The sequence below is a fragment of the Lathamus discolor genome, chromosome 5, assembly GCF_037157495.1.
Source record: "Lathamus discolor isolate bLatDis1 chromosome 5, bLatDis1.hap1, whole genome shotgun sequence".
Taxonomy (NCBI): Eukaryota; Metazoa; Chordata; class Aves; order Psittaciformes; family Psittacidae; genus Lathamus; species Lathamus discolor.
The window spans coordinates 17,504,320-17,527,409 of NC_088888.1; the positions used below are offsets into that span (position 1 = coordinate 17,504,320).

The following is a 23,090-nucleotide window of genomic DNA, read 5'->3' on the forward strand; positions in this document are numbered from 1 at the left end:
ACTGACTTACAATCCTACAGGATTTCCTCCTCTCATGTTTCCTTGCTAATAGGTCACTGAAGACAGATCACACAGTTGTCTTTCATAAAGGAAAATCATCCCATTGATCCAGCTTCAGTAAAAATATTAATTGCATCTACTTAAATATCCCCAGAGAGTTTCTATTTCTTTTTCATTACAATATATTAATGTAAAATTATATTAAATAATTATGCAATGTTTTGACTTCTGGAACAGATTAAGTAACTGGACAGCAGTTTTCAAACACTGGCTTCCAACACAAATATTCTCTTTTTTGCCAGCTAAGGAACCAGGACAGTCTGCACAGGCATTTAGGCATTTATGCAACTTGAATTCCCTGGCCTTTTCATTTTCCAGTAAGGGGAGCAGACTTACAGAGCACACAAAGGAACTGAGTCAATTTGTTCCCTGATGTACAGATATTGGATAAACCGGTGATGCATCCAACATATGGCATGTAACCATCAAAAAGAAAATCCCAAGAAATCTAATTTTTAACATCCCACTAGCCTTTCCCAGTGGCTCTGATCCAGATCCAGAAGTACATGCTAACTGTTCTGTGCCAGTCCTGTAGCAGCAAGTAGCCATAAGCCTTAACTAGATACATACTCCATTTTAAAAGTATTCTAAGCATTAAAACACTAAAAAAGCCCACAAACACATAATTGCAAAGGATTATTAGATAATTGTACCCAAAACTCTAAGGAAAGAAAACTGATTCCTATAGACCATGCACCACACATCAATTCACTTCCAATAAATATTTCTTGCTGCTCTGAAGAACAAAGTAGTTTTTACTTTGCCTCAACAAAGCTGAAACTGGAAAGGCTCTAAATACTGCACTTATTTTAAATTGCATGAACCAACCCAAGCATGTATTTAAAATATTATGCCTTCCCTAAAAGATATGTAATTAACAAAGCCTGGTTTTGTCACACAAGGCCAAGCAGACAAAATTTCATCCACTACCAAAGACATTTTAAATGAAAATTATTTTGCTGCCATTGCTTTTCTTTGGAATAGTAACATTTCTTTTACATACTAAACACTGGTTTACTTCACTTACTAGATATACTATCTTCATTGCACTTATATGGTAATCTTCTTTTCCTAAAATTCTCACTAAAGCTGCCCTGGAAAAAATCACCACTGTTCATATCAGCTCTGGAAAAAAGGAATATTAAATCAACACTTGTTAGAGTTATCCATTACGAGTGGTGTTCAGTTATGTTTGCTCAATGCATAAATAATTCAAGGGTTTTTTCTCCCTTGTTGCCTTTGCACAGCAAACCAAAAAACATTAGAATTGTATGTGGCTTCTTCCACACACAGCAAGTCTCACAGGCAAAATTGTGCCAATTGTCACATCTATGAAATGGTAGGTGAAAATCTTGCCTACCTGATTGTGATTGCAGAATTACTTTTTAACAAAGATGAGGTGATACACACATCAGAACAGAATCTTCCTCTTTTGTGTATCTCCTGGCTTTATAATGGTAACAGAAATAAGAAACAGCAAAAATTGTGTTTTGGACAAGCTGAAACATAATTCTGGATGTGCATTAAAGGCAAAGCCCCACTCATGCAAGGCAGTGAAAATGCAGCTCATCCTTCCTCCTGGAAGGTGCTAGGACACTTGGCATCAGCTTCAGATCTGGCTCAGCAAGAAAAACTGCTAAGAAAGAAACTTGGCATTGCCATACCATTGCTCTTCGCAAAGGACGGTGTTACACTGAGGGAAGGTGAGAAATGGCAGTCTCTGGCAAAACTCCACAAATCCGAAGTTTTTACTAGTACAGCACACAGTCTCTGGATATAGGTTTCAGCCTTCAATAAATCTTCTCCATTTGTCCCCAGTATACTTTTAACTTTTAACCTAAAAATCTGTTCAACTTCATATGTGAAAATGAACTGGAACCTTGAGTTACAACACTTGAAGTATCCCCTTTTACACTCTTTTATGGCTTTACCTATGTTTTTCTTTCAGTTTGTGAGCCCAAAAAGCAGCTGACTCTACTAGGAAGACTTAAGTACATCAGCTTTCCCCAAGGTGTTATCAAAGCCTATAAAATATCAAATACTAGGTATCTTTTTTTAATTCAGCTGTTTCAGTAAAAGAATGTGTGACTAAAATTAGACAATAACACCCCTGGAAGCAATACTTACGAAAGAACAAATACTGTGGCAAATTCTAACTTGACCCCAAAGTCAGCTAGACTAAATGTAAAAACTAACCTTCTTTCCTCAGTCATCCCTTTTTCTTCTTTAATTTCCTCACATTGGACAACACAGCCTTCCCCGCCTCAACCGCAGCCAGACTAAACAGAAAAAACAGAGGGTCTAAGAGGAGAATCATCACTCAATCTACAGAGAAGGAGTGATAAATGAAGTTTTCAAGTACACTATCATAACCCCATATAATGCATTTGGAACCAATGCCACAGCTAAGAGTCTACTTTTGGGGTATTTACCACAGCATGAAACACCACAGCCTACAGAACAGGACCAAGGAATCTGCCACATCTCCACAAGTTCCTACATGTACCTATATCACATGCACAGCCAAAACCTGTGTTAGAGGATCAGCACAGAAACCTACTCATGCAGTCTGCTAAAACGAATGAGGATATGACTCTATGATCACCAGCTGCACTGGGCTAGGATTAAGATCTAGCTTCCATAGTAGAGCCTCAAAACTAACGTTGCTGGGTGATGGCCTCATCCTGCTGCTGAAAGTGTGCAAAACACAGAAGTTATAACAAAATGTATTCAATCCTATACATTCATTTATCTGTACTATGAAAACTTGGTTTAAGTGCTTCAGGTTACATTTTGTCATGGCAGTCACGGAACGCAAGAATTAAAAAAAAAGAAAATCAGAAACGAATACTTAAGTATTTCAGTGGCTACATCTGGTTAGGTGGATTGTTACACTTAATAAAATGCAGGTCAGGTCATACCCTACAGCAAATGCTAACCTATGACTTTAATGTTCAGTAAGGAAGCCCTGCATAGATGTTACAAGTGTGAAACATGAGTTTGTAATGATACAGTGCAACAAACTACATGCATTACTCAGTCAGGAAGTGGTGATTGTCACTGAAATGAAACACAAGTTAAAAGCCAGTGCAACAAGAACAAAGCAAGGTATACTGAGACTACATATTAAGTTTCCAAAAGTTATAGCTCAAGTGAGAAGTAAGCCATCTGGGAGTATTTGACATATATGGAAGATGCATTCAGCTGTTGGACATAACACAGTATAAATTGATTAAGGAATCACTAATGAGAGAGATGCTCTTCAGAGGCATAGCTAGCATATTCTGGGACAATCTTCAGCAACTCACGACTTTTGCACATCTAATGCTGATATTCAAGAATACAATGTGATGAAAAGCAAAATTAAAAGCTCTTTGAAAAAGTTGGTGCCATCCCTTATTCAACTGAGAAAAAATGTAGCTGTCTAAAGTTCTTTGAAAGTTAAGTGTATGATCTGAAAAAACTGCCGAAAGATTACTTTGCATTAAGTCTTCTTGCAGATAAAGACAATGTCTACAATTTATCACAGCAACTCCTTCCCAGTCTGCAGGCACTTTGTAGTAACTGGCACTGAAAGCAGCTATAGGAAAAAGGCAGGGTTGGAAGTCACTACACATTAGCAGTTATTGTTCTGAGAAACCTCCCAATGATCTTTAACAGCATAGGCTATGCAAGAACATTTTATTCTGACGAAAGATTCCTCACAGCACTAGAGATGGACCAATAAGGATAGCCACCTGAACCATCAAAGATGTGAGCTCAAGAATAATCCAACTAATATTACAAGCACCATTTTTCTAAAAATAGTAATAAAATTAGTCCACAGCTACATTTGTAAACCAATTACTTTAGTTTTTCATATATAAACACTTATCACTATACCATTAATACAATTTTTAAAGCACCTGTTGCATTGGCATAGTAAAAACTGTATCTCTTGCAAAACGTTTGGACAAATTAGAGAGATTTTTATGCCTGTATCTTTGTTGTGACATTCTCCTGGAATTTACCAAGCCAATATAGTATCCTTGCTGCCACAGACATAATCCCATGGCATGCAAATGCCTTTAACTTCAGTTATGGATGGGGAATAAAGTTACTAAAAGGCTATGTTAGCAGAAAGTTTGTGACAGAACAAAGAACTGAAATTAAGAAGTCACCCTTCCTCCTTTCCAAATGTCAATTACTTTTCATTCATACATTCAGATAAGAACTGAATACAACAATGAGGGACACACAAGCACAGCTTACTTAATGTAAGGAATGGCTGGCAGTTAACATCAGACATGCAGAAGTTAATACAGGAAATGTTAAGGTAGTGCTTCATTTAGCTCAAAATATCTACTTCAATAAATACCTACATTGTCTTAAGTCCCACTATTTCATTTCAAATGAATCATCACTTTTCAGTATACTCAATTCATATGTTAGATAAAATCCAACTTACTGAATAGCACCATCTTCCATTTAGGTAATATAAAAAAGGATCTTGAGGCTGAAGTTCAATTGCTTTGTCTAGATGCTCCTATTAGAAAGAAAGTAAGAGTCACTTTTGATGTTTGTTTATGAGTGTGTTTACATTCTAAGAAGTTTGCTGCAAATCATATACAAATAAAAAAAATTCTCTTTGCTGCGATTCTTTTCTAACAACATAAAAAATATTTCAACCAGCAAACCCCTTCCTTGTGGAGGGAAACCACAAACAACATTATTTAGCAACTTTGCACACAATGCAAAAAGGCATGCTGTATTTACAACATGACTACACAGCTCTAAAGGTCAATCAAAGTACTCAAGAACTTTTGTCTTTAAAAGGCAACAACTTCCATTAAATTCACTTTATTTACAGTTAGTATTAGGAAACTGTCACACACCAAATCAGCGAGAAAGCAATCACTCTCTGACAGATCTTACATGCCAGCACCCATCACTGAAACATAGTCTATTCCACCTTGGAATGTGACTGCCCCAGTTAAATGGTACATGACACAGAAAATTGTTACTATAATGTGAAATTCAGAAAATAAAATAGTTCTTTTTACCCTGAAACCATAACACATAGAAAGTATCTAATGAGGTGCTTCTTCCAAAACCATTTTCATTAGATATCATGAGTGTCTTTCTTTCTCTCTCTAATTTACTAAAGAAAGCTCTTATTGCTCAACTTGAGTTAGAAGAAAAAGTAGGTTACTTCACCCCTAACTAGCATCTGCCTCACAAAATAAATTTTATTTCTAAAGTTTCATTGCCTGCCCCCCCGATATCTGCTTTTCCTAATTAAGCCAGTCACTAAAATATCTAAGTAATACAAATCTAAGAGCCTATTGTTTTATCATTTTGTCCACAAAATATCCAGATAGGAGCTATGTTTTCATGCCCCAAATCCTGAACATTTATAAATTATTCACATGGATTTCAGTACTTACTTGTGAAGAGGAAAACCTCCCTGAAAAGGCTACTGCTAACACTGCAGGCTGTTTTAAAATTCCTTCTTTAAACAACTGCAGCACTTGCGTTATTTGTCATTTTCCCTTCGTTGTTCCCAGCTTGTCCCAGCTCAGGGCTTAGCTCTCTTGGCACAGCTCATGTATAATTAATGCTCTCTTTTAGGAAAGCTCTGTGACACTCCAAGCCCTAACACACACATGATGTGATAGGGAAACATCCCTGGCATTCCCTGGGAAGTGGAACACATCTGCTGCCTTTCACTGACACCCAGAAAGGGGGGATGCTGGCTGGGAGGGCAAGTGATGGAAAGTGCCTAAGCAAAGCCGAGGACAAGGAGTGGAGGGAGTAGCACATATAACACAATTACCCCTTTGAAAAGACAGTGTTAAAACAAATATTACTTCTTAAGGGTAGCATGAAGGATGATTGCAGAACTGTGTTAGCTCATCACTTCATACTTCATGGTTTCATTTTCTAAACAGAATTGTTACTCCCTTCTCCTCCCCCCATTTTGACTACAAAATTAAACAAAAATCTTAATGCTGTTCCCAGAATCCTACCTGAATTCTTATATTTTGTAAGCATATATTTGCATACATAAAGATATCTTTTTCATTTTAACATTGACACCAAAATAGACCTGTGATGATGAATTATTGTGTTGGAAAAAATCTGTCTTTGACTATATAACAAAATAATTTAAAGGAATAGCTTAAAAACCCCAGAAAACCCTACAAAAACATACCTTAAAGAGATAACCATTCCTGATTTTGTTTTGTACACTTTCAAACTGAGACATATAGCCACACATAATTGCAAACCTGAGAGGGGAAAAGAAAAACATACACACACACTTTTCATGATTTAAACAAAGCTTTGAATCAAATTACAAAATATTTCAATACCTAATTCACAGATTAACACCTTTCTTCCATCTTGAGGGCTGGACAGAAGTTTGGCATGAGTGGTACATAGTCAGGAGCAGACAAAAACCAAAACAAAACAAAACAATGGGAACAAGAAGAAATTTAAATGACACTATTTGGGCTGTCAGCAAAGTGATTATTCCTCTGAAATTTCTACCATTTAGTTCAGAGTGCGACACTTGCAGCCTGGCTCTGCACTGACAGCAATTTAACTGTACAGGCTGTGCTCTGCAGTGCTCAGCATTGGGAACATGAACACCATCAGCGTGGTACCTCACCCGGGAAGACAAACTCTTGGGACATGCTCAGCAGAAAGCTGTGCAGACCTCAGTAATCATTCATAGTCGTCTTCTACCCTTCTCAAGCACATTGGTGCATTCCTGCACCTTTAGCATTTTTTTAATATCCTTAAAATTATTTAAAATCATACACGCACATTCTGCTCTAACAGGATTGCTACTGCTATTATTAGCCACCTATTGCTAAAATTATTAACATAATTACTATTGCGATAAATTTGGGACACTGATGGGACACTGACAGTGATAAAAGAAATGAGATAATTTCTATTAAAAAAAATGTATTTTTAAACAAGTGTAATTGAAAATGTTTTCAGAGATGCCTACCTACAAAGATTCAGATTTCTAAGCAAAAGAATTGTCTTACTATCTGTTTTTTCCCTTAGCTTTTTCCTAATTACTTCAACCACTATAGTACCTACCATGTATAAGGAAACTCCCACAGACGTCAGCTGTGCTATTATTTGACCTATTTTCACTGGTAGTAAGAGAACTGCATTTCTGTATAAAACTAGAATCACCAAATAGCTATTTAAGCAGCATAAATTAATACAGGCTATTTCTATAAATTTTTTAGAATTTTGCTTTTGTATTAAAAAAATTTACAATGCAATATCAAGTGAATTGAAAAATTAATCCTAAAAGAGGAAAAGCAAGTTGAAGTCCAGAGGAAAACACAAGTTGTACAAGAAACTTATCGAGATAATTATGGTAACAGAACCTCAATCTGTATAGCACACACGGTTTTTAAGCATTACTAAACCTCATCTTTTTTGAATTTCTTTATGTAATTATTCAGGCTCCAGCGAATCCTCATTAAAATGCCACTGCTAATAGAACTAAAGAAACCATTTTATTGCTTAGAGTTACAGCAGATGGTTTTAAGATAGAAACACTTGTGCTCCAGGTTGTTGTGTTTTAAGTCAGTAAGTGTTCCCAGGTAATGCATGCAAGTCAGCATGACAACAGCAGTTGAATCTGTAAAAACTCCAGACAGACTGTCAAACACTGTAGAACAGGATGCATGTTGTGACCAATGTGCACTGAACAAAATCTGGCTAATGGCACCACTGCTTCTGACAGTTAAAGCTGCAGGGGGAGCGCCTTTTGTGTGGGAATGAGCTGCAGCTGAGGGGAAAAGCAAGGGGTGGGGGTCAGAAAAGTTCAGGTATTTAGAAAGAGGGGGAAGGTACTGAAAACTTTATTAGGCTTAAGTAACTCATGCAACATTTCCCTTATTCCCTTCACTCATTAAGTGCTAATCAGATAAACTCAGCATACCATAGCTAAACGGATTGCTGCTACAAAAGAAAACAATGAAAAGCGAACAAGCTAATCCAGCATCTTGCAGTATTTCCCTGTCTGTGCGTGACAAGAAAGAAGGCCTTAGTTTAAACTAGTTCAAAGAGAAACTTCTACTTACAGCTAAAATCTCTGGGGAGGGAAATCCCAATAAAACTTAGAACGAATGAAAACTAAGCTACCCTACCAATTTTAATTTTTTATTTTTTTCAGGGAAAAAGTAAGAATGTCTTTCATGTCTTAGCATTTTTTTGTTGTTGGGTTTTTTTTGTATGTGTTCTGTTTGGTTTGTTGGGGTATTTTTATTTCATACTTTTGAAGGGGGCTAGGCAGGCAAGTAGCATAAATCAACTATTTAAGTTTTGGAGTACTATGGCACTTCAGATATTCATTCCACTTTTTAAAAACGGGTGGGCTAGCTTGTGTTTTGGGTTTGGGTTATTTTTTTTTGGTAGGTTGTTTTGGTTTTTTGTTGTTGGGTTTTTTTTGTTTTAACACCCCCACCCCCCCCCCCCCCAAAAAAAAAAAAAAGACTTCTTAGGCACTTTAAATCATTTTCAAAGACCTTAAAAACAAAGCAAACTTTATTTTCACTGATGCAAAGGGTAACATGAATCTTAGAATGATTTGGATTGGAAGGGGCCTTAAAGCTCACCCAGTTCTAACACCTCTGACACAGGCAGGACACCTTCCACCACACCAGGTTTTGCCAAGCCCTGTCCAACCTGGCCTTGAACACTGCCAGGGATGGGGCAGCCACAGCTTCTCTGGGCAACTTGTGCCAGCGCCTCAGCACCCTCACAGAGAAGCAAACGCTCAGAGAAAACGAGGAAGGCGCTAACTGCAAACACTAGCTGCTGTCTGGTTCAACCCCGACAACCCCTTACGAGGCTCAGAGCTCAGGACTCCGCGAGCGCCGCCGCTGTGCTGTGCCGTGCCGTGCATCCTCACGCTCCCCGCTCCGTTGTCACCTGCCCCACCTCGTGGTGACACAGGAACACGGCAGGCAGCCACAGCATACGGCCCCTCGCAGCTCGGCTACATCCTCACCTTGCGCCCTACTGTAAAAATTGGGGGGTGTGAATTAAAAAATAATGACACACTAACGTTCAAATTCCCCGTGAAACTGATAAACTGTACATATCCTTTGTCAGAGCAACGGATCCTGGTTTTCCTCACCACCACTGCTTGCCTTATGCCCTTCGAACAGCAAGATTAAAATACCACTTACAGTACCTTTACAGAGAAAATAAAGAGAAAATTATACCAACTGAGTGCTGCAAGGAAGTGACATAGCTGCTGGGCTAGTGCTGCTCCTGGGTAATGTGAAAAACCGGCCACAGACACGTTCATCTAAATAAACATAACTATCATAACCTTATTAGACAGGCACAGTATTTCTGTTAATATTAAAAAAGGTATTTAGAGATGTAAGAAAAGTTACTGAAAACAGTGTAGAAACATACGGATTAATCATCCACAATTAATATTCCTTTTCTAAGCACACACACAACCGAACTAACTCTAAAGTCAGTACCACATCCCTTTGCTGCAAACTATGTCACTGAAACTCAAGACTCACAAGAAACTGTAATTGACAGAGGTGGATGCAGAGCACCTACGCAGCCCTCACACAGAGGGATCCAAATCAAGATGAATTAACAATCTCCCTTCTGGTGTTCCAGAACTGCTATACATATTCAGACACGGTAAAACTGCAAGGGACATACCTTGCCTGCTGCAAAAGGAAGAACAGCAGGTTGATCCAGTGAGTTTTATTAAGCATGTTTGCAGGCAACCTGAATTTTAGTAGCAAAAATGCAGGAGATGCTACCAGCACTTCGAGTCTGGCAACCAGTTTATTCCATACGAGACAGATTTAGAGGAAAGATTCAAAGTCTCAAATAAAGATTGAGCCACATTAGGACACTCAAATACAACAAGTTTTACCTTTTCCCTAATAAATTTCATAGGCCCAAAATCAGAAATAACATGCATCTCCTCAGGCTTGTTCCTCTCTCTTCTACATCCCCTTCCATGTATCCCGACTCCAGAAACCCCTCTTATTTCATATAGACTTTGGAAATGTGTAGGTACAAAGCTTACACTTGGAATTCTAGGTCTTTCTCTTTTAGCAGCCTATTATGGACAAGAAAGTTTTTCTTAATTGTAATTGCTACAACTTTTGTGAATGGGAAGAGTTTGTGGTATTTACTAAAACAAAATCATTTAATTAATATATTCCATACCTCTTTTACTCCCTCCTCTTCACCCAAGACACATCTGACATACAAGGCGGTCTGAGTAAAGGCTAATGTGTGGGTAGCACACAAGAGGTTCAGTGAAAAAAAGTTCATTCCCATTCCAGTTCTAAATGTGTTCCTTCATCTCCCCATCTCTGCACAGCTTAGTGTCCTGCGCATCCTATTTTATTTCTTAGCCAATGACTCTCTCCCTTACCAGTTTCACACACTTATGAATTCTGACAGTCTGCAATGAAGCCAGACCCTCGGGCTTTCTTTTTAACCTGCGTTCATGTGATACCAATTGCCACATAGGCAGATTTTGCAACTTCTGTGACAATTTATGATCCCTGTTGCATTAACCTTCGAGAGATCACAGTTTTCAAATTGTATCATTTTTCTACCATGGCCTTTAATCCATAAAAATGCATCTGATACTACATTTCCATGGAAAAATAAGGCATTAGCTTGATATAATTTTCTTCATGGTGGTGAGGGTATGGAAGCAGTGGCTAAGAATATGAAAGACTGCCAACATACAAAGTAAAATGTGCCTAGGTGCAAAGTGAAGTCTTCAGGTGGGGTTTTGTTCATGATTTTTGGAATTTTTTTGTTTGGATTTTCTTTCCTTTTTCTTCTTCTTGGAATACAATGGCGTCTACTTTGTAGAAACTGGCAGAAATATAGTTTCTATATTAAAAATTCACCAGAGCACTGAGCTGACCTCCAGGCAAACATCAGATATAGCACACACTTGTACAGGTGATGCTTGCAAAAATATGGAAACAATTCCATGCACTAGTTTAAAAAAAGACATCTAAGAATTGTCTCAATAACTTATTGCAACATATACAATATACCATGCGAAGGAAAAATGCTGCTGTTCATGCATATCCACAGAAGTTCACCAGTAGAACATGTGGATGCCACGTTCTGCATTTCTGTGGAACCTGCAACTGTGTTAAATTTCTGAGTTCCAGAAATTTAACTTTTATTTTTATAACAGACATCTTTAGTGCAAATACAATCTTGAAGAAATTAGCAGAATATAGTCTTCACAAAAGTGGAAACAGTGAAACAACAGCTTTCAGGGAAAGTAGCACAACAGTTGCTGTTGATGAAAAAGCAATAGGGGTCTCTAAGTTGCCAGCATTATTTCCTCTGCGACCATTCTGGCAAAAAGCTTGCAGCAAATAGATTTTTCCACATCTCAAACCTACCTCCTTTTGAATGCTGCAACATTTCACCGATGTACTACTATTTCAAGAACCTTTTTCTAGAGGATGCATCATACTCCTCCTCACAGGCTGGACTACAGACCTAAACTCAGTCCCTGGTGAAGGGCTACTACCATGCAAGTGCCAACGTCTACTACCTGAAACTTTGTTATATCAAGTTTTGATTGAAAGTATTTTTGCACCCTGGTGAAGGGTGAAGGTGAAGGGTTTGAAGTATTCAGTTAGAAAACTGGATTTAAAAGTTGTCAGTAGTATGATAATAGCCTACAACACAATTTTAAAGAGTTTTATTTCACTAGAGACTTACTCTTACAAATCTGACAAATTATGTATTCTAATTGTTACTGAGATTACATGATGTTCACTTTTTGTGGGAAGTTTGTAAAATCCTTTTGCATGTACATGCCACCTAATAGGAAAGTTCTTTGATAAGAACTGTTTTTTTCTGTTTCTGCAAAATAACCAAGTTATATGGATTTAAGAACTTGACTTTATCATGCAGGGTAATAATCTCTTAAAGTTAATCCATTGATTGAATTCTAGGAGAATCTTAATCCCAGTTGGGTCAAAACAGTAGAAGACTTTCTTAGGAACCATCTTCTGAGCAATTCTTCATCCTATTATGAGTGAGTTTACAATCTTTTGTTCACAAGACATATGATTTAAAAGTTTCTACACTTCTGAATACTTTCTTTGTGTAGAAACACAATTTCTACACTTCTGTATACTTTGTATCTCTCAAGTAATACAAAACACCTTCTGGCTAGGTACTCCACTGTTACAGACAAGCCTCTCAGCATCTTTGCAAGCTCTGGAGTTTCTCACTGAAATACATTCTACCTGGGACTATCACTTCTTTTTTTTTTTGTGTGTACAGATTACAGCAAGTCCCCTCAGAAGTTCAAGTCATACTAGCAAATCAAAGATTCCCTAAACATCAGTTCTAGCCCAGGCACAAGCTCAGCACAAAATTATATGTGAATGTAAGGGTCAACATTTTGAATCAGTCCTGGAATTGAATAATAAATCTGTACAACAGTAGCTAATATGATTTCTATAATTATAACCTTCTCCATTTTTTGGCTTACTAATACAGGTCAGTCCAAACACCCAAGTAAGTGGTAACTATTCAATTAAGCCAATCCATTCTCTTCTAAACTGTTCTCTCTCAGTAAGAGGCTTGTCAGCTCTGTAACTCGCTTGCATGGACAACCCTCAGCATGTGAAACTTGTTTCTGCACTTCTGTGTAACCCACATACACACAACAGAGAAGAGTCTTGGAGCAGCTGTGGTTCAGGGGGATCTTCACTTAAAATTAGTAGGTTTTCACTTGATAACTTCACTCCAATCTAAATAAGACATGTGCTATTGTTCTTCAAGACCAAGTTGGATGGGGCTTTCAGCAGCCTGGTCTAGTGGAAGGTGTCCTTGCCTGTGGTAGAGGGGTTGGAACTGAATGATCTCTAAGGTCCCTTCCAACCCAAACCATTCTATAATTCTATATGAATCCTATCGGCAGACAAATTCTATAGAGTAACCCAAACTTAACGGCAGCACTAAATTTGCTTTTGGCAAACAAACCAAAGCTCAGTGCAAAGAATGATCTTTCTAAGTAAACGTCATGAACACTGGCCATACCTAGTAACCTTTCTATTCTTTGCAAATCTATAAAAATAATTTAAATGAGATGGCTTACTTTGAAATAAAAGTACTATTAACATAACTCTACATTTTGTGCTTTCTGTAATTGCAAAGTGGTGCCATCCAAAGCAACTATAGCATCAAATTCTTTGCATAGCACTTCCAATTAAAATTTGGATGACAAAGACATGAGGATTCACAGCTATCATTTGGGAATCACTGACCCACAGAACGATTTTGTCTGTGGCTTGGGAAAAACAAGACAAACTGCAACTGGCTGGCGCTAAGTTTTGCATGCGAGTTCCTTCACAACTTGAATAATTGACACCAGCTGAACAAAGGAACAAGTCACTTAAAATATCTATTCTGCCTCTATTTAGGTGGTCATAGAAATAATAAAAGGTTACAGTTATGTTTTTCCTTTGTAGTGTTTCCATTTTCTTCAGTTTTTGAGAGGTCACCATTCAAAAAAGCTGAGGGTTTTTCGATCTCATTGGCAACTACATATTAAGTATGAGTGCATCTTCAAAAATCTGGATTCAGATAAGAAAATTATTCACAGTTGCACAAGTTTATTACCAAAACAGGCTGACTACTTCAAGATATTTTGCTCTGTTCTTTCTGCACATATTTTGACAAATTTAATTTGAGGATGAATATTGGTTACTTGTCAGTATTCAGACTGGTAAGATGGCCAGCTTTACTGTTGATATATTTTATAATACAGGTTTGCAAAATAACATCAGCAATCTACTAAGAAGATACACGGCAATTTTTTTGTTCTTAACCAAAGTAAACATGAAAAGTAAAGCGAGAGAGCTGAACGCTGTGCATACATTAGCAAGAGTTTGCTCATGAGACCATTCCATGAGATTCTCCTGGTGAAGACAAAAGATACATCCTATTTCCCAGGCAGCTTACAGCAGTTTCACAAAGCAGGAAGAACGCTGCTCTGGAAAAGGGATGTTTTTGCCAGTATAACTCATCCGCACTAAGGCTTTACCGGAACAGTTATGTCAGTCAGGGTGTGTGATAAACAGAACTTTCAAGCAGCAGGGATAAGCTCCCAAAAGAAACTTTCAGAGGTCTGTAGCCTTAAATCCTTGCTTGACACGCATGGCGTGCATTTATAATGAAGAAAACAAAACCATTAAAAAGGGCCATGTTCTAAAATGTTCTATAGAAGAATTATTAAGAGAATATTCGAAAACATAGCAACAAATGACCCTTTTTGATGCAGAGGAAAGGCAGGAAATAACTTTAAAGGCCAATTCAGCTCCAGTGAGGTGATCTCCATTGACATAAAAATTCAAAAGTAATTGAGCCTAAAAGTGAAAATAAGAGCACTTAAGCTGTGGATATTGGATGGGTGTTAAAGATGTATCCATACATCTATAGATATCTATCTCAGAACTGGATGGCATATTTAAAGGTATATATATCAAAAATGCTAAATACAAATTAAATTGCAACTTTCAAGAGACATATGAAGCAATAAGAAAAGGCTGTATAAATAAAGCAGAAGGAAAAGAAGCATAAATGAAAGTACAGAGCAATTAGCAGTGAGCAAATCATGACAAAAGCTGAAACCAACAAGGCTGAATTCAATTTCTTCTTTGTTTATATTGCCTCTACCCCCCAAGGGTTAACTGTAAGTAGAGAGCAAGGAACAGGACCAGGAAAAGAATAGGCCTATCATTTAATCCTCACTCATTCAGCAAGCTATAATTTAACAGCTTAAGAGAACATTAGAAGTAATGTATTAGTGGACAATACAGACAGCAGCTATACGAAACATGAGTTAAAACCTCAGTTGTGCTGTTTGGAAACATCAAAACCCCTTAGAAATAAGAAAGTGAAGGTTAGAAAGAAATCAACCAAAGCTTTCCTTAGTCAAGGTCAGAAAGCCAGTTTCCTCACCAGTAACTGACAGACAATGAGATAACCTTACATGAAAAATGAGAAAACTGTCTAAAAAACCAGATAGGTTTATTTTAGGCTAAGATTATTTACCTTATACAGCTTAAAAAAATGTTATGTTATCAGTGAGATGAAGAGAAGGGATGTTGGTCTGAGACAGGATTGCTTTCATACTGGGCTTGCATTCATGCTGAACTTCTCATTTATGTATCTGACCTCCTATTACAGTCTGTGGAGACCCTATTCAATCCACAGTATCCCTGCCTGCACACTGATGTCTACTGGCATTGGAGATATGCTAGGGCTTTCCACTACTTCCAGTTGCTGGCCTGGAAGGGTACAAACGTCCAAAGGTCCTGCGTGATATCTGCCATGACACACAAATATCCTGGCACTTCAAATGGCGCATATTGCCTGTCTACTCTCCATTCCCTGAAAGTGGAGGACAAGTCCCTCGCTCACACATACAATGGAGACACTACATTTAGGTGTCAATCGGCAATTGGGTACTGCCCTTCATCTCCAATCTTGGGTAAAACTGGTATTTCATTCTTCTTTAAGTGACTGCCTGCTTGTGATCCTAGTATTTTTGTATAAATATTTATTATGTTTTTCTTTTAAGTTTTGTTTTCTCTCTTATTGTCCTTGCACACTATGTATTTCATATTATTTTCACATACTATTTCTTCATGCCTTAATTGTATTTCAGTTTGCTGATCATAAACAGAAATGTTGTGCAATATCTGCTTATGAGGTCTGGCAAAATTCTGTTTGTACACAACTCAGCACAGGTTCTATAGCGAACATTCACTGAAATCTTCTTTCCTGTTCATGGGGATTAACATGTAAAATAGAGTTCAGGAGGATAAATTTGCATTAGCCAGGCTCAAACAATCCAGATCTGACATACAGCTGACTACCAAGATGTAGAAAATGGGTAATGCAGAAAGCCTCAGCAGAAATTAAAAAGGCAAACATGACTGCTATCTACAAAAAAAAGGAAAGGACAGGGGTTACAGACAAACCAGGCTAACCATTCCAGGGTAAATTATTCTGTTAAATGCAGAAGCATACAAAGGAGTTAACAAAAGTTTGTGAAACAAACGGCATCAAACAAAAAGATTTTTCTTCTCTGACAACATGAACAAGCCTGGAATATTAGAGGAATGCAACAAATTGGGTATAGCTTGACCTCTGTGTTGCCTCTAACTCTGTTCTACCCGATGTGCTTCAAAATCTAGTCATGTAAATACTGTTTAGATTAAATCACCTGTAGCAATGGTTGCAGAACCAGGCTCCTGTGAGTCTGAGCATCATTATGGGTGTTCCACAAAGTTTTGTGCTGGGTCTGATAGCTTCTAGTAATTACATTAATGAAGTAAATGATTTCAAAATCCCATCTAACAACAAAACACTTCTAAAATAAAACTGCCATCTGGGAGATGATGCAAGCATTTACAAACCTAGATGACCTCAGTAAATGTTAGAAATAGTCTGCAATCAACAATGAAATGTGTATAAAGTACTCTACCAAGGAAGAAAATAGAAATGTACAGTAAGTCAATCTGGTTGACCAGCAGCACAGCAGAAAAGGATCCACTCGGACCACAAACTGAGCAACAGCTGGTGGGCTAGACAAAAAAATCCCAAATGGATCGTGGAAGTCCATTCTGTCCAGTGTTGACAGCCTCAGGGCAGCATAAACAGTATGGGGCATTACAATTGAGAAATTATGCATCAAGTAAGAAAGACTTCAGAAAAGACAGACATGCAGATAAAATATTCAGAAAAAAATATTATACCAAGCTATTCAAATCTGTGGAGTCCATCTACAGTTAGAAAGACACCAGTTAGTGGTGATAAACCCCTCGCATTCACTTGTAGACCCAGACACAGTTTTCATCCCAGAAAAAGGATGAAAACTGTAAACCACACAGAAATCCATTGCCTGTTATAAAAAGCAGTAGCTTACAAAACATAAGATTTTCCTCTTTAACCTCTCAAACAGGCTTTCCTGAGCTAACCTCTGGAACACATCTCCTTACACTCGTAATTCTTCCTCTGCTAGATGTGCCTGCCAGTACAGGATCTTGCATCTGAAGTCCAGCAGACCACCTACGTCTCCCTGAACAACATGTAATGTTTTATCACTGTAGTTTCTGCCAGTGAAATATTTATGCTAGGAGATTTTGTCAGTCTCGTGGGCTGGAAAGGAGGGACAGGACTTGTGCTTGCATATGCTTTTGTGGTTGTTTACACGTAACTCCAGCTGAGAGGGGTACACCAGCATTACCCTGAAGAAGTGACCTTGGCTGTGGTCAGTCGAACAGCAGACATGGCTGTAAACCACTTTCAGTAGGTGTTCAAGCTATGGGGTTCAAATCACCTTACACTCAGTAGTGACACTCAGATGATCCTCTTCTTTGGTTCTGCTGGCAGAGGGAAACCTCCAGCAGACAGGAATTAACAAACAGCTGGAGAAGGCCCAAAGAAAATTCTCCTATCTTAAACTGCCAGATTAGAGCCACATGGGGCCTAAGCTTCACCTCCAGACAGGCATCATCATTACTTCCAAGACATGGGAACGAGCAAATTGAAATACGTCTGTGGCAGTGAAGCTTAGCCAAGATTCCCACAGCACTCCACTTCTAGCATGTCACTGTTACAAAGCAGGTGTTCAGATCACTAGTTGTTATAAACAGAAGGATAAAAAAGAATCAGAAATATGGCAACGCTCACAGGAACACAGTGTGGAACAATAACATAGCCATTCTTGAAGTTTAGGAGAGACCAAGTCAGAGAGTCACCTCATGAAATGAAAACATCTGTGTCTAATAACTATCTAAATCTGAGATAGCTGACATGTGCTCCCTTTATTGGCAATGGAGATGCTGTCAACTGAACCTCAGGAGATACTCATCTCACCCTAATGCAGATGGCCAAAATGGACTCAGGTGAACTGCACTCTAGAAAGGCTACTTCTTTTTAGATTATGAAGCAAGCTTGGGATAAAATGATTTCATTTAGATATGTAAAAGTTAAGTGAAATCCTACCCTACATGTGTAATGACAGAATTAATGAAGAACATGGAAATCAAAATAGGAAAACTAGCAATATTAGAAATCAGGAGCTCAATAAAATTGATTAATAAAGTAAAATAGAGAAACTATCTACTGGAACTCAGCAGAATTATCTTTTACCTGATAATGTTGATTCAATAAAAAAATATTTATATTTGTGAAGAGTCTATTATTCCTGGCAAGGTCTACAAAATTAATCCAACTGCAAAGGCTTGAAGAAAAATGATATGGTAAAACAAAAATTGAGAAGTTAATTCAAACTTCCATAGCCCTCTCATTGCTTACTTTTATCTAATATCTAAATTATAATTTAGCTTATTATAAAGAAAGGACAAAATACAAGGCCAAATGTCATTATTTTGCGAAGTGTTGAAAGAGAAGGTAAATGAAAAACTGTCTTCTCTGAGCAATAATATATTGGTTTAAGCAAATACTCCCTTCTGCTTTCCATGGTACATACTGAAGTATGGTGATTGAGTTTTCATATGCCGTAGTAAACGCTTCACAAAATACTTCAATGAAATTTTTAGCTGCAACTGATAATTGAGTTCCATAAAACTATGAAAACTATTAGTGAATCATTTATGAAATTTATGTCGAACTGCAGTATGATAAATGTAATTTGCTGCAAGCACTGTTTAGAGCCAAAGACAGCTGGGATTTTTTGTTGGATCTGATATACACATACAAGCTGGCAAAAGGCACCCTTTCTCAAACTTACCACTGGTGACTCTCAGCACTCCTGTCATCCAGCTGTACAGCCTTTTCAGCTTTAATCTTTCCTGTAAATTGAATACGATATATTAAAGTATTTATTGCACTTTTCTGTGGCTTATGCAACTCCCAATAATGAAGCAACCTCATGTACTCTAGCTGCAAAGAAGAAATTGCTTCCCATTTTTGTAAACATTTACCTGGATGATGTAACATCCTGGCTTTACATCATTTATAGCCGTATGTAAATATGTGTGCGTATATATGTATATATACATATATATGGGTGTGATTTTAGTTTTTTCTCTTAAAATCCGATTTAGATGCAGCTAAATCAGGAAAGATTGGACTAGGCTGCCAAAGGAGGCCATGCTGTGCGTAAGACTGAAGACCCCTTAAAAGCATGTTAAAGAAGCACCTGTCAGAAGAGCAAGTAAAGCTGTTTCCTATCTTGGGTACAGGAGTGAACTAGTTGCAGTTCCTTTCTAGCACAAAGGCTTCCATTTAGCTCCACTTTTAACTGAATAAAGGTGACAGTTGGTGATTTGATCAAACCTACGCTCTCAGTAGGAAATTCAGATGAGATGCTTTGCTGTTTGCAGTCTCAGCTGCAACCAATTACGCCACACTGACATTTCTGTATTGCAAGTTAACTTCATCAAAACAAAGAACAGTATACACAGACCCCCAACTCCCTGGAATGAGAAAACTCACAAAACTACTGCCAGCTCCCCCACAGTCTCAATCCCTCTACACCACTTCCAAAAGCTGAGATGAAAAAGGCTGCTGCCACCCACCACTTCATGAGAAAGAGCCAAACTAGGCTGATTACTCAATGCATAAGACCCAATTTCATTCTACCATTCTTCATCTCCCCCTGTCTTTTGCCATGCCATTATCTTTCATCAGCTGAAGCTACATGCAGTCACTAGTAAAAGCAAAGGATCTAACAAGAGTTTACAGTTGTAATTTAGTCCATGTCATAATCCCCACTGCACTTCATGATTTCCATACAAATAAGCCAAATTGCTACTAAAGCAAAGCCAGTACCAATTAAATAGCTAAGACAGTGCAAGTCTTCATGAGTATTCAGATGACAGAATTATAGGGACAAGGACCTTGGACAAGCTGAGGCTGGCTATGAAATATGTAATCACAGCACAAAGGCATGACACTACCTTTGAGGTTAACAAAGGGCAGCCAAAAAAGTGCTTTGTCAGTGATGTTGCCACTGCTAATAGAACAACAAGTAGAAAACAGGAAAAGAGTCACAAAATAAGAACTAAAACCTGGAACACACTTAGAAAACCTGAATTTGGTGCAACAAAAAAAAGGAGAGGCAATGGAGAAACAAAGGAGACAGAGTATTCCCAGATACAAGGCAAAAGGGATTATTTTAAGAACAGTGTGTTGACTGGAGGAAAGTGACACACACAGAAAAGACATAGGTTTTACTGTAATAAAGATAAGGCCCAAACCGAAAAGGGAAACATGAACTATTCCTCTAGCTAATATGCATCCAGACAGTGAAAGAAAGAGCAATGTTTTTAGAAGCACCAAAGGGCTGCAAGGAAGAAAATCATGACCCTGTTGAGGTTAACCTGCCAAGCAGGACACATAGGAAGAGATGCCTGGAAGCAACGTCAGCTGTCACACATGACTTCTGTTTCTGGTCAACAGTTTTTCCAGATTCCCAAAGTATTATCACCACCATCACCACAAGAAAAGGCTGCTGATATGCAGGAGTGCTCTTTTACCACAGGAAAACAAACCCTGAGTTTCCCGTGGAATTTATTTATTCCTCTTGCTCTCCCAAAGATGCAATTGAGAAATTATGCTGACAGCATCTGTCTTTTTTTTCCACATTCTGTACCCATCCGATTCTCAACACAATATAGGATTTTAAGGCATCATCCAGAGTCAATAATATGTGATTAGGACCCACAATACTTCTCCTTCACTGTTTTTGGATCTCTCCAATGGACTGAAGTTGTATACTGTGGCAGTTGATTACCCAAAATATCATTATTATGGTACAAATGCTCCCATTTATTGTACTGGAAATGTCTTGGATTGGAAAACGTAACTGAAGCTCAAACATCTTTCATTACATTCAGATGACATTCTAGATATATATTTTTCCTCTGCTTACCATCAGCAACGTATTTCCTCTTCTCATTAGCATCAGTAGTCATCTCAAACAGATCTCCATAAGCACGTGCAAGTCTCCAAAGAAAGTCCACACAGTTTTCATACTGAAAATAGAGGACACCTGGGTAACTAAATTGATCAGAATTAAAAGTTTCCTTTCGTAATGCTTAAAGCAGGTTATCAGAACATGGCATGAATATTTGGTTATTTTGTATCCTTCTATATTATTTCTATTTTAAGCAAGAACCACTCGACCAATTATTCACAACCAAAACACACCTTTTGGGTATACCCTGGACCGTCTAAAGAGGTTTACTTCACAAATCAAATCTAAAGGTCTTTAAATATAAAAAAATAAAAAGGCAATGCAGTAAAGGACAACAGATTCCTGAATGATGTGATGTGTATTTTCTTTAGGGGTGCCATAAACACCACACTCACTCATAATTAGCATCTTATCTACCTTCCTGGGTATTTCAACATGTAAATGAAAATACAATCAGAACTAATGTTTGCCAAATCAGAAGAAACTGATACAGTGAATTAAGCACTGAATATCAAGCCACTTTGAAATTTTATCTGGAGTTACCTATGAGCACAGTACAGTCAAGGGAAAAGTTTACATGAAGTAAATTTTAAGGTATAAGCAGACTACAGGCTCGTAATCTGATTTCTTGAGAACATTAGGTCAGGTTAGTACTTAATTCCACAGGACTTTCTCACACAGACCCTTTTAAAACCAGCTGAAATAAATATCATTACTTTGTCACATCCAAGAACACATACATAAAAAAAAAAAAAGTCTCAAAATTACTGAGCCTGGATGGGATATAAAACAACAAAAATTCTCTGCCCACCCAACATGAATATTTACACCACCTTGAAATATTTCTTTTTTACTGCATTTTAAAAATAATCATGAAATTTCATCTTCCATTCCTGTGTTGATTTTAATGCTTGTATTAAGGAAGTTCTCAAAAGCAGTACAAAGCATAAGTTAACAGCAATGTAATATTACGTTTACCCATTAATACCTTGTCATCTTTCTCAAGCAGCAGTCTGAAGCCCTCCTTTTTGTCATTCTCTGAGCCCTTATGCAAATTGTCCACCTGCTGTAAAAAATCAAACAACTCTTCGTCTTCTGATTTCGCAATGGCATCGGGTGATTTCTTACATCCCTTTTCTTCCTCAGAGTCTCCTTCAGTATCCGTATGAGCTGTAAGATAACTAAAATCACAGAAAATAACCATCTTTTCTAAAAATATCTGTAAGGCATTTTTCAATTCAAATACAAAAATTTCAGAGCACAATTTCTTCCAGTTGGCCAACCTTAAAGGTGTTCTTATTAACGGTATCAAGCTTATTAGTATTATTACTAAACCTTTACCTTCAAAGGGACAGCACAATCATATTCCAAACTTAACAGGCAAGTTATGTTTAACACTTTCCTGCTGCCTAATAATGAATTTAGAATAATGCAGATACATATTTCAAATGCAGAATGCTTTAAATCATTAATGTGCATTAAGACGTTATCTGTAACCCTGATTAGGCCTCTTGAACTCTTAACCTCAATTTCCCTATTTTTTGAAATAGGGAATTTTTTGAAATAGGAATGGGTTTACTCCAAATGAAACCATAAGTGCTATAATAATCACTTACACAAAGTTTTGTTACACACTTTTAAGATCTAAGTAGAAGCAATAACATCAGTATTCTCTCTTCCTTTATTTCTTTTGAACATTCGGAAGGTCAGAATATCTGAAACTGGGAAAGAGCTTATATTAATTCATTATGCTTACTGCACAATTACTCAGCACAAGGCAGTCAAGGTCAAAGAAATATTTACAAAAGCCATAAATACCATGCAGAGATAAGCAGGTGGCCTTACTGTCCAAAGTGCTGAGCATACATTAGGGTCCTCTAATTTTGTACAGAAGCAGCAGAATGGCATTATTTTTTAAAAGTAGCTTTTTGCTTGCGTGCTAAAAATTAACAGAAAATTCTAATCTTATCCAATCACTCTTTTGAAAATATTGTTCTGATGAGAAATAATAATGTAAAAG

General features: G+C 37.6%; 1 protein-coding gene across 2 annotated transcripts in view; it reads right to left on the minus strand.

Moving 5' to 3' along the window:
• Positions 1 to 23,090, minus strand: part of RMDN2 (regulator of microtubule dynamics 2) — a 48,075-nt gene that overhangs the window by 17,495 nt on the left and 7,490 nt on the right. For both annotated transcript variants that reach the window (XM_065679900.1, XM_065679899.1), the window contains exons 3-7: positions 22,059 to 22,251; positions 21,026 to 21,128; positions 18,881 to 18,941; positions 6,254 to 6,329; positions 4,508 to 4,585 (exon numbers count right to left, since the gene is read on the minus strand). In XM_065679900.1, coding sequence (XP_065535972.1) covers positions 4,508 to 4,585; positions 6,254 to 6,329; positions 18,881 to 18,941; positions 21,026 to 21,128; positions 22,059 to 22,251 — 511 coding nt within the window. The remainder of the gene's footprint in view (positions 1 to 4,507; positions 4,586 to 6,253; positions 6,330 to 18,880; positions 18,942 to 21,025; positions 21,129 to 22,058; positions 22,252 to 23,090) is intronic.